We start from the raw sequence: 16,802 nt of genomic DNA, 5'->3' as shown, positions 1-16,802 counted from the left end.
CATGATTTGAAACTATTTGGATTCTCGATGTCCTGTTCCTGACCAATCAGGCAGTGATGAGGTTCTATTTAACCAGATCTGGATCAGCAGTAATTGAGATTGTAGGCTTTCAAATCCTAGACAGGAGGAACTGAGGTTGTAAGTGTCTAGATCCATGTTGGGAGTAATTATATTCTAGATATTCATGTTCAGATCAGTGATTTTTGAAGTTCTGCCTCCTCTCCAGATGGTAGATTAAAATGGTTAATTATCTAAGGCTACTTTCACACTAGCGGCAGCCTTCTCCGGCAGGCTGTTCCTACATGTCGTAGTTTTATTACGGCTGTCTCTCGGCATGTTTGCCGTGCTGTGGCCGGACCTCCGGCCCACCCCCATTATAGTGAATGGGGCCAGAGAGGACTTCTGGGGGCACGGTGCACTAGCGGCAGCACGAATCCGGCAGACTGTTCAGCCACTGGAACAGCCTGCCGCTAGTGTGGAAGTAGCCTAAGTTTATTAAAATATTAAAACATTGGTCCTAATCAGAAGTGATATGGGTTTCTAGGTCTTGTACAGCAAAGATCTAGGTATCTTGATCTTGTTCGACAGGGATCTAGAGCTCTATGTCTTGATCAGCAGGCACCTTGATATCTAGATCTTGATCAGCAGGGATCTAAGTCTCCAGTTCTTGTTCAGCAGTGATCTAGGTCTCCAGTTCTTGTTCAGCAGTGATCTAGGTCTCTAGGTTTTGTTCAGCAGTGACCCAGATCTCTATGAACCTGTTAGGTTCTACATCTCCAGGTTCATGTGAGGTTGTTAGGCCTCTTTCACACGGGCGTCATATTTTTGGCCCGAATAAGAGGCGGGTGCGTTGCGGGAAAATGCGCGATTTTTCTGCGCAAGTGCAAAACATTGTCATGCGTTGCACTCGCGTGAGAAAAATCGCGCATGTTTGGTACCCAAACCCGAACTTCTTCATAGAAGTTCGGGCTTGGGATTGATGTTCTGAAGATTGTATTATTTTCCCTATTATTTTTCTGAATACAGAATGCATAGTAAAACAGCGCTAGAGGGGTTAAAAAATAAATAAAAAAATTTAACTCACCTTAGTCCACTTGATCGCGAAGCCGGCATCTCCTTGTGTCTCCTCTGCGCTGAACAGGACCTGGGGTGAGCTGCTGCATTAAATAGAGGTTAAGGACCTGTGATGACATCACTCCGGTCATCACATGGTATGTCACATGATCTTTTACCATGGTGATTCACCATGGTAAAAGACCATGTGATGACCGGAGTGACGTCATCACAGGTCCTTAACCTCTATTTAATGCAGCAGCTCACCCCAGGTCCTGTTCATCAGCAGCGGAGACACAAGGAGATGCCAGCTTCGCGATCAAGTGGACTAAGGTGAGTTAATTTTTTTTTTAAAATTTTTTAACCCCTCTAGCGCTGTTTTACTATGCATTCTGTATTCAGAATGCTATTATTTTCCCTTTTAACCATGTTATAAGGGAAAATAATAATGATCGGGTCTCCATCCCGATCGTCTCCTAGCAACCGTGCGTGCAAATCGCACCGCATCCGTACTTGCTTAGTCCACTTGATCGCGAAGCCGGCATCTCCTTGTGTCTCCTCTGCGCTGAACAGGACCTGGGGTGAGCTGCTGCATTAAATAGAGGTTAAGGACCTGTGATGACATCACTCCGGTCATCACATGGTATGTCACATGATCTTTTACCATGGTGATTCACCATGGTAAAAGACCATGTGATGACCGGAGTGACGTCATCACAGGTCCTTAACCTCTATTTAATGCAGCAGCTCACCCCAGGTCCTGTTCATCAGCAGCGGAGACACAAGGAGATGCCAGCTTCGCGATCAAGTGGACTAAGGTGAGTTAAATTTTTTTTAAAAATTTTTTAACCCCTCTAGCGCTGTTTTACTATGCATTCTGTATTCAGAATGCTATTATTTTCCCTTTTAACCATGTTATAAGGGAAAATAATAATGATCGGGTCTCCATCCCGATCGTCTCCTAGCAACCGTGCGTGCAAATCGCACCGCATCCGTACTTGCTTGCGGATGCCATCCGATTTTCACGCACCCCATTCACTTCTATAGGGCCTGCGTCACGTCAAAATCGGACAATATAGAGCATGCTGCGATTTCCACTGAACGCACAAGTGATGCGTTAAAAACAACGCTCATGTGCACAGCCCCATAGAAATGAATGGGTCAGGATTTAGTGCGGGTGCCATACGTTCGCCGCACGGATCGCACCCGCACGGAAAACTCGCCCGTGTGAAAGGGGCCTTAATCTTCATGTTCTGTTTAGTGCTCATGGATTCTTTCTGTTTTTAGTAACTGATTAGAAGTTCTAGATCCTTGTATCTTCCAGTCCACCACCAGCAGGTTCTAAAAGTCTCCTGTTCCTTCTTAGGATATCTTTGATGCCTCCAGGTCCTGTGTTTGCTAACAGCTTTGTCTAACGCTTTCACACTCTGTTCCCATCGTTTCCTACCCACCGGTGCCCCTCTCTTCTGCATTCTGTGCCATCTCATGAAGGAAGTAATGCCATGTTTAGTAATTTCTCATATCTATGCTAATTACACCTGAGACTTCTCTCTCATCAGCCCATCAATATCTGTATCACCCGTGTACGCAGCATCACACGAAGAGCCATGGCAACCAGTGCCCACAGGTGGCACATATCACCAGCCTATGCATAGGTAAGTGGTCGTGAGCAGCACTTCTTGTCCATAGAAGACACTATGGAAAACCAGTTAAAGGAACACCAACCCTACAGTCTCTCCTGATATACATACAACTAAGGCCTAGTTCACACGAACGTATGGCTTTTATAGTTTTTTGCGGTCCGTTTTTCACGGATCCGTTGTTCCGTTTTTGAGTTCCTTTGTGTTTCCGTTTCCGTTCCGTTGTTCCGTTCCGTTTTTCCGTATGCCATGTACAGTTTACAGTAATTACATAGGAAAAATTGGGCTGGCCATAACATTTTCAATAGATGGTTCAGAAAAAACGGAACGGAAACGGAAGACATACGGATGCATTTCCGTATGTGTTCCGTTTTTTTTGCGGATCCATTGACTTGAATGGAGCCACGACCCGTGATTTACGGTCAAATATAGGACAAGCTCTATCTTTCAACGGAACGGAAAAACGGAAAAACGGAAACGGAAGGCATACGGAACACATTCCGTTTTTTTTGCGGAACCATTGAAATGAATGGTTCCGTATACGGACCGTATACGGAACACAAAAAAACGGCCCGTACACCCGCAAAAAAAACGTTCGTGTGAACTAGGCCTAAATCTATTGCCCCCTGTTATCAGCCATTTCAGGGGAGAGGATGACTGTAGGAGAATACAATAGAACCTTCCTTGTCCCCACTACTATATACTGTATTTCCAGTGCTGAGACCTCTTCATATGTGACTGATATCAGCCGCTCCTCTTATAACGCTCCAGAGCTGATATAACCTCCAGAGATATGAATAAATTCCACTAATCATTTTGTGTATATAACTGCTGTGGTAACAATGTGTCCCCATGGTTACAGACTACAAACAAGCCCTGCGTGGTCTGATCCAGTAGTCGTGTTTTACTCCACTCATTCTGCCCTATCTTCTACATTATAAGGCCTCTTTCACACTACCGTTTTTTTTTTTTTGTTTTGAGGACCGTTTTTTGCGTTCCGTATACGGAACCATTCATTTGAATGGTTCCGCAAAAAAAAAAAAAACAGAATGTACTCCGTATGCATTCTGTTTCCGTATTTCCCTTGCGTTGAAAGATAGAACATGTCCTATTATTGCCCGCAAATCACCTTCCGTGGCTCCATTCAAGTCAATGGGTCTGCAAAAAAAACGGAACACATACGGAAATGCATCCGTATGTCTTCCGTAACCGTTCCGTTTTTGCGGAACCATCTATTGAAAATGTTATACCCAGCCCAATTTTTTCTATGTAAGTACTCTATACTGTATATGCCATACGGAAAAACAGAACATAAACGGAAACTGAACAGCGGATCTGTTAAAAACAAACCGCAAACCACTGAAATAGCCATACGGTCGTGTGAAAGAGGCCTAAAGCAGAGTGGGTGGAGGGAGTGAAGCAGAACACAGCTACAGGATCCGACTACACAGGGAATGTTTGTAGTCTGTAACCATGGAGACACAGCTCTGCATAGGAACTGTATACACAAAACAATAGTTGTATCATTTTTCTTATTTTGAATGCCACAGAGCCATAAAAACATGGTTGTAAAAGTATACACACCCTCCAGAGAGAAGTGTCAGGGGTTAGTGATGAGCAGCAGGGGTCATATTTAAATTTGCGATATTTTGAGAATATTCATCGAATATTCGTGAATTCGAATATCCGTTATATTCTATATTCTTTTTTATTTTTTTTACTCGAAAATCGGCAAGGGAATGATTGCGAAATATGCGAATATAACGCGATCAATACAGGTGTGGGTCAAAAACTAATATATGGCACTATAGACTACAGTGCTATATATTCGTTTTTTTTTTAGAATATTCAGTATTTTTTTCCATCTGAAGTTATGATTCCTCCCTGCTTAAGTTGTTTGTTGGCCAAGAAGCTGGGACGAATCATGACTTCAGATGGAAAAAAATGCAGAATATTCGAAAAACAAATATATAGCACTATATTTGAAATATTCACGAATTCTCGCGATATTCGAGATAAAAAAATAGCTTTTCGAATATTCGCGTTCAACACTATCAGGTTTACGAGGACATTATAGAAGTATAGAAATGAAATATATATATATATATATAGAGGTGAGTCAGGTAACCAGAAGCATCAGTAAAGCTCCGATGTCTTGCTTGTGTCATAGTTTGTTACAATGTATCAGTGCAGGTATAATTTATCCAGACTGCTGATCTCCCTAGAGGTTCGTATACAGTTGTAACACACCCTTGGCTGTGAGAAGTATTAGGTCTGCACCAAATCTAGTCACTGGACTATTCTCATTTACTGACAGCAAGCAAAGATCTTGAACAATGTACAAGTAGGGGGCAGAGCTTCTCAGTATACACTGATTGACATCAGACTGGACCTTTAACTTCCTGACGTTTTACTTTATAGATGTGGTAATGGGATAATCAGTTATCAGCATGCCCATCGCCGTGTCTTCTCCTTGTGTCAGTGTGACGGTGCACCCCCCCCCAATACTCGCACTGTGAGGGGCTGTGCTTGCATGCCTGGCAGGCAGAGGAGGAGCAGTCACATCTATTACAAGGTAATCCAGGCTGGCAGCGAGAGTACAACACAGAGGTGATCATATACAACGCACTGCATCCTGGAGAGAGCAGACCTGATGCCATGGAGGCTGAGGTGCCAACCTCTATAGAATGTGCATAACCCCTGGCACATCCAGCATCAGTGGATGGGTAAGTGCACACAACTGCTAACCTCTATGTACAATGCAAGGTCACCCCCAGCAAGACTCTACCTGGAGCAGGGGGTCATAGACTTTTCTTTGGTCGCTAAGCTCAAAGTCACCTCCATGACAGAGCTGCCACCACCTCGCTGCTCCCATGTGCTCCTCTGACTCCCAGGGATCCTCTCAACTTTCTTGAGGTCGGATAATCTCAGAATCTGGTAAGAGGAATAACGGGTGTGAAGAGATGAAATATCTATAGGACTAGGTAAGAGGAGACTGGAGGCTCCAAACATAAAACTGCAGCATATACACTAACTTGTTAGCTCTGCAGGACAGGGACTTCTCATTAGCATTGCACTGATACCCAGAATAAGATTGTAAATTGTAATGTCTGTATTTTCTACATGATTGTAATTATATGTGGGGCAGCGGTGGAAGGAAATGAGTCAGACAAAAGTATGACTACTATAATACCGCTCCTATGTACAAGAATATAACTGCTATAATACTGCTCCTATGTACAAGAATATAACTACTATAATACTGCCTCCTATGTACAAGAATATAACTACTATAATACTGCTCCTATGTACAAGAATATAACTACTATAATACTGCTCCTATGTACAAGAATATAACTACTATAATACTGCTCCTATGTACAAGAATATAACTACTATAATACTGCTCCTATGTACAAGAATATAACTACTATAATACTGCCTCCTATGTACAGGAATATATCTACTATAATACTGCTCCTATGTACATGAATATAACTACTATAATACTGCTCCTATGTACAAGAATATAACTACTATAATACTGCTCCTATGTACAAGAATATAATTACTATAATACTGCTCCTATGTACAGGAATATATCTACTATAATACTGCCTCCTATGTACAAGAATATAACTACTATAATACTGCTCCTATGTACAGGAATATAACTACTATAATACTGTCTCCTATGTACAAGAATATAACTACTATAATACTGCTCCTATGTACAAGAATATAACTACTATAATACTGCCTCCTATGTACAAGAATATAACTACTATAATACTGCTCCTATGTACAAGAATATAACTACTATAATACTGCCTCCTATGTACAAGAATATAACTACTATAATACTGCCTCCTATGTACAAGAATATAACTACTATAATACTGCTCCTATATACAAGAATATAACTACTATAATACTGCCTCCTATGTACAAGAATATAACTACTATAATACTGCTCCTATGTACAAGAATATAACTGCTATAATACTGCCTCCTATGTACAGGAATATAACTACTATAATACTGCCTCCTATGTACAAGAATATAACTACTATAATACTGCTCCTATGTACAAGAATATAATTACTATAATACTGCTCCTATGTACAAGAATATAACTACTATAATACTGCCCCTATGTACAAGAATATAACTACTATAATACTGCTCCTATGTACAGGAATATAACTACTATAATACATCCTCCTATGTACAGGAATATAACTACTATAATACTGCTCCTATGTACAAGAATATAACTACTATAATACTGCCTCCTGTGTACAGGAATGGAATAGTAGGCAGCGGAGTCTGGATTCGCTGTGTATTATATGCAGGAACAGTTGGTGTTTATAATGACCTGTCAGTTCACACGTTATAAAGGTAGCGCGGAGCAGTCATGTAGATCAGCTCTGCATCTCCGGAGATCACTTGTGGGTCAGTGTGTCTGTAAGTCGTCCTCTCTCACCCCTCGTGCTATAATGAATGTAATTGATGAGTTGGCAGAGGAGGCAGGCGCCAGGCGCTGGCACATTAGTACGTGTGAAGTTCAGGCTGTAGTTTACATGGTGAGGATTTGGCGACTCTGCTGCTCATTATCGCCGCCCCAGGGGCTGGAATTGATGGTAATGGTTAAAATGTAGGATTGGTGATGTCCTGGAGAGCGGGGGACATGTGACATCATCTCTGACTGCTGCATAGATTTAAAAAAGGACATGTCTCACATACGGGGAATGATCTAGCCTTGCATCATGAAAGCTCCTGCACTTTCTAATATACTTTGTGTATCTCTGCTTGCTGCCAGTGAATGAAAATATCTTATTACCCTCAAGGCCGAAAATCTAAACAAACCTTGTTCTTTTTCACAGCTGGGGGTTTGTTACAGTTGCATCCAGTCTAGATAATCCTTTGTGGGCTAAACAGACTGGATACATGTTACCTGCACTGATACATTGTAACAAACCATCAGAGCAGGAGAGAGATGTGTGCCACGGATGTGTTTAGCTCGCACAGGATTGTCTACACTGGATACAATTGTAACAAACCCTCAGCTGTGAGAATGATTAGGGCTGGTCAGGTTTTCTGCCTCTGGATCTAAACAATGCATGTTTCCGTTCACTGACAGCAAGCAGTGATCTAGCAACGGTAAAGAATTCAGACACAAAGCAGCAAATTACAGCTCCTAACTGGACAAGATGCTTTGTTGTGCTGTGATACTTATAAATCTGAACCTGTACTCTAGTTACCTCCAGAGCTGCATTCACAATTCTATTGGCTTTTTGTAACCACAGAGCAATGCATTGTGGGGCACAGATGAGGACAACATTTAGATCCAAGCTGTCAGGTCACAACAACTGGCTACATAGTGTGGTTAAATGTTGGTCTAGCAAGCCCAAGTGTAAATACAGCTTTGGATGTGAGCGGAGTAGAAGACAGAATAGAATTCAAGCTCAGGGCCATAAAATAAATTCAAGGAACATATTCACTGAGCGTTTTAAGCCTCGGAATTTGTGATAAGTGAATACATTTATAGATAATTGGTGCTTAACAGCTGTCACCAGCATCATGGCAGCCGTCGGCTCACGGGGACGTCCGCTTCTTCCTTCCAGGAAAGGAAAAAAAAACACAAACACAATAGAGAAAACAGGAAACTAACATTTGAATTGCAAATCTGGCAGAAACCATTAGAGCGAACGTAAAATCTTCTGAACATCAAGCTCTAAAAAAATGATATAGTTCTGTCTGCAGCCACCACTAGGGGGAGCTATACTGCAGCTGGGAATCTGTCTGTGCTGAGCTCCCCCTAGTGGTGATTTCAGTCACATATAACACCGGTCTCTGATCTCACAGGCTTCTACTGTTTTGAAAGAATTTTAATATTAATGATGTCATTTCCAGATCAGTGACGTCATTGGTTTGTAGTGGGGCTGAATTCCCAGTTATGTCACTGGTTCTTGTAAAGCGACAGACGTTACTGGCTCTTGTGACCTAATAGGCTGCATTTGCTATGATGTCATGGGAGTCTGTGGATTAGTTGACTGCTTTTCTAATGATGTCACTTGCTGACATAATAGTATTTTTGCCCGTGATGTCACTGGCTTCTGTGACTGAATAGGGTGCAATCACGGTGATCTTGTATGTTAACAGGCTGTGCCCTGTGCGATGTTATTGGCTTTTCTAAATTGATTGGCTCCATTCTCTGTGATGTCACTGGCTCCTGCTCCTTAATTGGCTGCATTCTCTGTGATGTCACTGGCTCCTGCTCCTTAATTGGCTGCATTCTCTGTGATGTCACTCAGTCCTGTGACTAAATTAGCTGTGTTCTCTGTTCTACTGAGATTTCATTGGCTGCATTCTCTGTGATGTCACTGGCTCCTGCTCCTTAATTGGCTGCATTCTCTGTGATGTCACTGGCTCCTGCTCCTTAATTGGCTGCATTCTCTGTGATGTCACTGGCTCCTGCTCCTTAATTGGCTGCATTTTCTGTGATGTCACTCAGTCCTGTGACTAAATTAGCTGTGTTCTCTGTTCTACTGAGATTTCATTGGCTGCATTCTCTGTGATGTCACTGGCTCCTGCTTCTTAATTGGCTGCATTCTTTATGATGTCACCGGCTGCCATCATTTATTTGTTTGTATTCTCTGTGATGTCACCGGCTCCAGTGACTTCATTGGTTGGGTCCTCTGTTATGCCACTGGTTCCTGTGACTTATTGGGCTGCATTTTCTGTGATGTCACTGGCTCCTGCTCTTTAATTGGCTGCATTCTCTGTGATGTCACTGGCTCCTGCTTCTTTATTGGCTGCACCCTCGGTGATGTCACCGCCTGCCGTCATTTATTTGGTTGTATTCTCTGTTATGTCACCGACTCCCGTCACTTAATTGGCTGTGATGTTTACAGTTGTCTCTTTTGCACTGATAGGTTGCAGTCTCTGTGATGTCACCGACTCCTGTCACTTAATTGGCAGAGTCTGTGATGTCACTACTCCCTGCTCCTTAATTCCTTGCATTCTCGGTGATGTCATTAATTATATACAGTCTTAAAGAGGAATTACCCATTTCTTGTATTCTTCTATTTTCTAAATCTGGGTCACCGTGGGCGCCAACCTCACCCTGTTCTCCTTTACCCAAGGCCTCTCCCCTCCCGGGAAAGCTTGCTGACAACTCCTGTAGGAGCTGTCATGGCGGTCATATTGGTTGTCACCCAACTTTTCCAGAAAACCAAGAAATGTGCTGAATCCTAATGATTTCCTTATCTCCGCTCCGCTCCACAGCTGGAGACCAGATTAACGGAGTAAATGTGTCAGTGTTCCTGCGGCGGCAGCGCGCGCGGCGTACGATAAAGATGATACAATAAGCGTGAGATCCTGAATAGAAATGAAGGTATTTCTCAATCCCCGCGGTCGCCCTCCGGCTGCGACGCTTATTCCTCTTCTCTGTAATATCTATGATGGCCTCAAGTCAGGAGCGTAGAAGGAGCGGGAGAGACACTAGGTTTATATAAAGATCTCCTGCAGAACTGGGGCGTCCAGAATTGGGAGGCCATAGAGAGTCATGTAAATCCGGATTATTGCAGCCTGTAGGGGGCGCCCTACACTTTATAGGTAGAACATGACACCATCTATTATCACTAACTCAAAGCTGTGCAAGGAAACACATGATTGAGGGACGCCAGGGCTTCCAGCTCTGCTGCACCCTATGGAGAGGCTTAAAGGGATAGTAGTCGCATACATTTTCTTTGCTCGCTTATATTCAGCATTGAGAAATCTGTACAATCTTCATCATTTTTTCTTATCCTGCGGCACAATTTATGAAAAAAAAAAACCTGTGTTTTATATAGACTTATACCTACTGATGCTTCAGTCCACGCTCACATCATAGACAATAGTTGCACTCTGACTAAGCTATTGCAAATCTATTTGATTGACAAGCAGGGTCCTGAAAGGGATTTAAAGGAACACTCCGGATAAAGCTCATATACTGGGTTATGCCTAGTGCAGGGCCTGAGAGGCGAAACCTCATACAGAGATTCCATCTTTAGTGTTCCTTTAAAAAACAAGAGGATAGTATGATATATTTTTTATTGGGGGTCAGAGCTGTATTTGTGCCATAAAGAGCCCCAGTTCCCCTGCATAGGCATAGAGTTACACAATAAACTTCATTCTGCCTGGAGCCACCACTAGGGGGAGTTCACAAATGTATTATGCAGTTCCATAAGTTGTATACATCTATATGCAGTGTGCTCCCCCTAGTGGTGGCTGCTGGAAGGCAGAATTTTATCAGACTTTATGGCAGTGTTATACCGCTTGGGAAGAAGGGGAATCTCTGCAATCGTTTTCTGACTTGCACTTAAACCAAAACATGTGAATCAAGAAATTAGGGTCCGTTTTTTAAACTTTATTGATTAAATAATCTGTTTAATGTAACATTAAAAAAAAAATCACAATCTCCTCTCTACTCTATTAAGCCACTAAAATCTCCGAGCTGCAGTATATTGATCTTACAGCGGCATATCCTATAATAAAGCGATCGAATGCGGCAATCACCATCCCCGGCGCTAATTACGAGGCAGCTATGAAAAAGTATAATTCCCTGCATTACAGAAAGCTGAGGGTGGAAGTTACATCACTGTGAAGGCTAATTTAAAAAAAATGTCTTACTAAAATCCCATGCAGTGCTGCAAATGCCAAATTTTCAGTGACCGAACAGAATGCCAGAATGGCAGTGAATGCTGACACACAGGCAGAATATTAAGAAAGAGAGAAGACAGGAAGAGAATGTAACTGCTGTATACCACTATACCATTCACAGTCCATAGAAAGAAGGGTGACAACCACTATGGGAATTGTCATGGCTGTATGGAATACCAGAAGTTGTCATACAAGAGCTTATATTATATTTCAATTCCATCTGTATTTATTTGCAGCTCCTCCAGTAGGGTCCATGTCAGACCACGAGGACTTTGCGGCCCTAGTCGGCACCTGGAATTCATCTGACTTCAGCCTTTTTAACCCAGCCAGCGTGGTGGTCCCAGTAATCTTCTCACTCATCTTCCTGCTGGGCACGGTGGGCAACAGTCTCGTCCTTGCTGTTCTTTTAAGAAGTGGACAGAGGACTCACAACACCACCAACCTCTTCATCCTCAACCTCAGCGTGGCAGATGTCTCCTTCATCATCTTCTGCGTGCCCTTCCAGGCCACCATCTACACCCTGGAAAACTGGGTCTTCGGAGCTTTCATGTGCAAAGCTGTCCACTTCTTCATCTACCTAACCATGTATGCCAGCAGCTTCACCCTGGCAGCAGTCTCCGTTGACAGGTATGTCTATGGGTCCATTAGAGGGGCACCAGTTTGTGGAGGTTTTACTGAAATCCAAGAAGCCTGGAAGTTGTCTTGAAAAATCTGAATGTCTTAGTGGCATGAATCTGATCAGCATGTATCATGATATGCAAAAATGACTGTACAATGTAATCAATGTATTAGGCTAGTCACGATGTCCTGCCGAGCACGCCAAGTAGTCAAGAAGAGCCTTAGAAGGATCCTTAAGAAATCAGTGTAGTTAGGATCTGTGCATGGGGGTAGCTTGAATGTCCTGTCAGGGGGAAGAGGAATCAAACATGTTGAATTCAATCATCCTCGACCCTTTGTTCTTCCAGAAGATATCACCACATGAGGCTTCGTGTGACAGCTTTTCTCATAATAACTGTCTTGTGTATCATGCATAAAGCCAAGAATGCTAACTTATCTTATTCATTCCTCCACAGATACTTAGCCATTCGTTATCCTCTACGCTCCAGAGAACTGAGGACTCCGTGCAATGCAGTTGCAACCCTGGCTATTATATGGGGTCTCTCGGTGGTCTTTGCCGGACCGTATCTCAGCTACTATGACCTAATGGATTTTGAGACCAGTCACATTTGCATGCCAGGGTGGAAGGAAAGGACTAGGAAAATTATGGATACTGGCACCTTCATAGTAGGATACGTCATCCCTGTGCTCATAGTCAGTCTATCTTACACCAGGACCATTAAATATCTGTGGACTGCAGTTGATCCTCTGGAAGACATGTCGGAGTCTAAGAAAGCTAAAAGAAAAGTGACTAAGATGATCATCATTGTCACCGTCCTCTTCTGCCTGTGCTGGCTCCCTCACCATGTGGTGGTCATGTGTTATCTCTATGGTGATTTTCCATTTAATCAAGCCACCTATGCCTTCCGACTGCTGTCTCATTGCATGGCCTACGCCAACTCTTGCCTCAACCCCATCGTCTATGCTTTAGTATCGAAACACTTCCGTAAAGGTTTCCAGAAGGTCTTCAGCTGCCTCTTGAGGAAGAAGGGTCGGAATAAAGTTCATGTGGTGAACGCGGCCCATGCCGAGCCTGGTTTTGATGTAGCATCGACGGAAGTGTCCCACGTCAATGAAGACCATGGAAAGAGGAACGTGAGACAGGCAGGTGGAAACCACTCTGATTCCTCCAGACCACTGGCCACACCGTGAAGCGTATTTAAAGAACAAAGTCAAAAAGAAGAAAAATTAACAAACATGGCCCACCATATTCTGGAAGGGGGCAAAAAGACCAACTTTGGCATACGATTGGTGGAAAATAAAGGAACATCTTCATTGTTGAATTCAGACTTAATGCTGCTCGAAGATGATGTAAAGTTTCTGGGACATTATCTAGAAGCCATTGGTGGCACCAGCCTCACTGATAATCAAATGGCCACCATATTTTGGAAGTTGACTAGTATAAGTTTTGGAGTTTGGTTCCTTGTATCCACCAGAGGAGATGCTAAGGGCCCATAATTCAAAGCTACAAAACAAGTACTGTGCACATCCTTGTGACTCAAAGCATACTGGGAAGTGATTGGGGATGTCTTCTCTTGAACTTTTTGGGCCCACAGATGGATCTTTTAGTACTCTTATAGGTCAGTTGAGGCTATAGATGTTCTTGACCTACTCTTGTAGCTTTTATGAAGTTTCTAGACTTCATGGACATCATGGACCTCAGCCTAAAGATTGAAGTGAAATCCTCATAGCAGTGAGAATTAGAGTGGAACCAATTAGATCACGTTCTACAAGATCTTCAATAACTGATTTGTAAGATCTTTTGATGGCCCAAAATAGGGTTTTATGAAGACATTGGGGGTGGCAATGATTCCATAATCAGGTTATGTACTAATCTCTAAGAATCTCTAACTGTAAGAGGTGACAATGAGTTTTTAGGCAAACTACTCCAAGTGACTGTGTAGGCCAAAAGTTCACAGAAGATGTGATCACAGGTGACCTCTACACTAAAAAACTTTATTGTACAAAGTAATGTTTTTGCATTGCATCTAAGGAACCTGTTGCTATGGCAATGTCCATCTCTTTAATATCTCAGGGTGGAGGAGGACGTTTTTAACCTTCCCCGGGGGGCAATTTTATGGATGTGACTGTAATACATGTACAGTCCAGTCCTTGAAAAGGGCAAAGGCTGGAAACACGGGGGCCGAGCAGAGAGTGGACACTGAGATCTGAGTACAAGAGACTGCGGACCTATGCCCTTGAGAATTACAGTGACAGAAACCTTAAATGTCAGTGTGTACTGTACAATGCCTCATGTATCCAAAGAGGAAAGTCTGAGGACGGTCACCCCGAATCTCCAGCCTGTACTTATATATAGTGACTGCATATATGTAACATGTCCATGTAATGTGCAAAATAAATATACAGAATTATCAGGACGCAATGTGTGGGATATTTATATGGGAAATGTTTACTACACAAATACAGTCATGAGAGCGGTGTAATATTAGTATTAGGCAGCATAGGGAGGTATTATAGCAGTTCTATTCTTGTATGTCGGGGCAGTATTTCAGTAATTATATTCTTGTACATAGGAGCAGTATTATAGTAGTTATATTCTTGTACATAGGAGCAGTATTATAGTAGTTATATTCTTGTACATAGGAGCAGTATTATAGTAGTTATATTCCTGTACATAAGAGCAGTATTATAGTAGTTATATTCTTGTACATAGGAGCAGTATTATAGTAGTTATATTCTTGTACATAGGAGCAGTATTATAGTAGTTATATTCTTGTACATAGGAGCAGTATTATAGTAGTTATATTCCTGTACATAAGAGCAGTATTATAGTAGTTATATTCTTGTACATAGGAGCAGTATTATAGTAGTTATATTCTTGTACATAGGAGCAGTATTATAGTAGTTATATTCTTGTACATAGGAGCAGTATTATAGTAGTTATATTCTTGTACATAGGAGGCAGTATTATAGTAGTTATATTCCTGTACATAGGAGCAGTATTATAGTAGTTATATTATTGTACATAGGAGGCAGTATTATAGTAGTTATATTCTTGTACATAGGAGCAGTATTATAGTAGTTATATTCTTGTACATAGGAGCAGTATTATAGTAGTTATATTCTTGTACATAGGAACAGTATTATAGTAGTTATATTCTTGTACATAGGAGGCAGTATTATATTAGTTATATTCTTGTACATAGGAGCAGTATTATAGTAGTTATATTCTTGTACATAGGAGGCAGTATTATAGTAGTTATATTCTTGTACATAGGAGCAGTATTATAGTAGGTATATTGTTGTAAATATAAGCAGTATTATAGTAGTTATATTCTGGTACATAGGAGCAGTATTATAGTAGGTATATTGTTGTAAATATAAGCAGTATTATAGTAGTTATATTCTTGTACATAGGAGCAGTATTATAGTAGTTATATTCTTGTACATAGGGGCGGTATTATAATAGTTATATTCTTGTACATAGGAGCAGTATTATAGTAGGTATATTGTTGTAAATATAAGCAGTATTATAATAGTTATATTCTTGTACATAGGAGCAGTATTATAGTAGTTGTATTCTTGTACATAGGGGCAGTATTATAGTAGTTATATTCTTGTACATAGGAGCAGTATTATAGTAGTTATATTCTTGTACATAGGAGGCAGTATTATAGTAGTTATATTCTTGTACATAGGGGCGGTATTATAATAGTTATATTCTTGTACATAGGAGCAGTATTATAGTAGGTATATTGTTGTAAATATAAGCAGTATTATAATAGTTATATTCTTGTACATAGGAGCAGTATTATAGTAGTTATATTCTTGTACATAGGAGGCAGTATTATAGTAATTATATTCTCATACATAGGGGGCAGTATTATAGTAGTTATATTCTTGTACATAGGAGCAGTATTATAGTAGTTATATTCTTGTACATAGGAGGCAGTATTATAGTAGTTATATTCTTGTACATAGGAGCAGTATTATAGTAGTTATATTCTTGTACATAGGAGGCAGTATTATAGTAATTATATTCTCATACATAGGGGGCAGTATTATAGTAGTTATATTCTTGTACATAGGAGCAGTATTATAGTAGTTATATTCTTGTACATAGGAGGCAGTATTATAGTAGTTATATTCTTGTACATAGGAGCAGTATTATAGTAGTTATATTCTTGTACATAGGAGCAGTATTATAGTAGTTATATTCTTGTACATAGGAGGCAGTATTATAGTAGTTATATTCTTGTACATAGGAGCAGTATTATAGTAGTTATATTCTTGTACATAGGAGCAGTATTATAGTAGTTATATTCTTGTACATAGGGGCAGTATTATAGTAGTTATATTCTTGTACATAGGAGCAGTATTATAGTAGTTATATTCTGGTACATAGGAGCAGTATTATAGTAGTTATATTCTGGTACATAGGAGGCAGTATTATAGTAGTTATATTGTTGTAAATATAAGCAGTATTATAGTAGTAGTACTTCGGTGAACTGACTTGCAAAGTAACAATCCCTTTTATAAGGCAGGAATGTTCTCTGAGCCGTTGTCTTTTGAGGCCTGCTCCTCTGTCCTATGGCACAGATAATGCTTTGACTACAGTTTCACTTTTATGAGCTTCAATTTATTTTGTGAGCTGTTTAATGCACGAATCTGTGCAATTTGGTTTCTATATCTGACTCTTTACAGAACCCAACATTTTTCAAAGAATCGTTATCAATATAAAGGCATTCGTTTCGTCACATGCATTTGATTGCATTCAGTACATAC

At 41.0% G+C, this 16,802-nt stretch overlaps 1 protein-coding gene across 1 annotated transcript; it reads left to right on the top strand.

Annotated features, from left to right (window-relative positions):
- The first annotated feature begins 5,314 nt into the window (after positions 1 to 5,314).
- Positions 5,315 to 14,328, top strand: LOC122945644 (galanin receptor 2b-like). Its single transcript, XM_044304773.1, has 3 exons — positions 5,315 to 5,419; positions 11,636 to 12,026; positions 12,473 to 14,328. The coding sequence occupies exons 1-3, from the start codon at positions 5,416 to 5,418 to the stop codon at positions 13,206 to 13,208; spliced, it is 1,131 nt and encodes a 376-aa protein (XP_044160708.1). The 5' UTR covers positions 5,315 to 5,415; the 3' UTR covers positions 13,209 to 14,328.
- The last annotated feature ends 2,474 nt before the right edge of the window (positions 14,329 to 16,802 follow it).

Source organism: Bufo gargarizans, chromosome 8, assembly GCF_014858855.1.
Source record: "Bufo gargarizans isolate SCDJY-AF-19 chromosome 8, ASM1485885v1, whole genome shotgun sequence".
Lineage (NCBI taxonomy): Eukaryota > Metazoa > Chordata > Amphibia > Anura > Bufonidae > Bufo > Bufo gargarizans.
The sequence above is the reverse complement of the archived record's forward strand: the minus strand, read 5'-3'. Positions and strand labels throughout refer to the sequence as shown.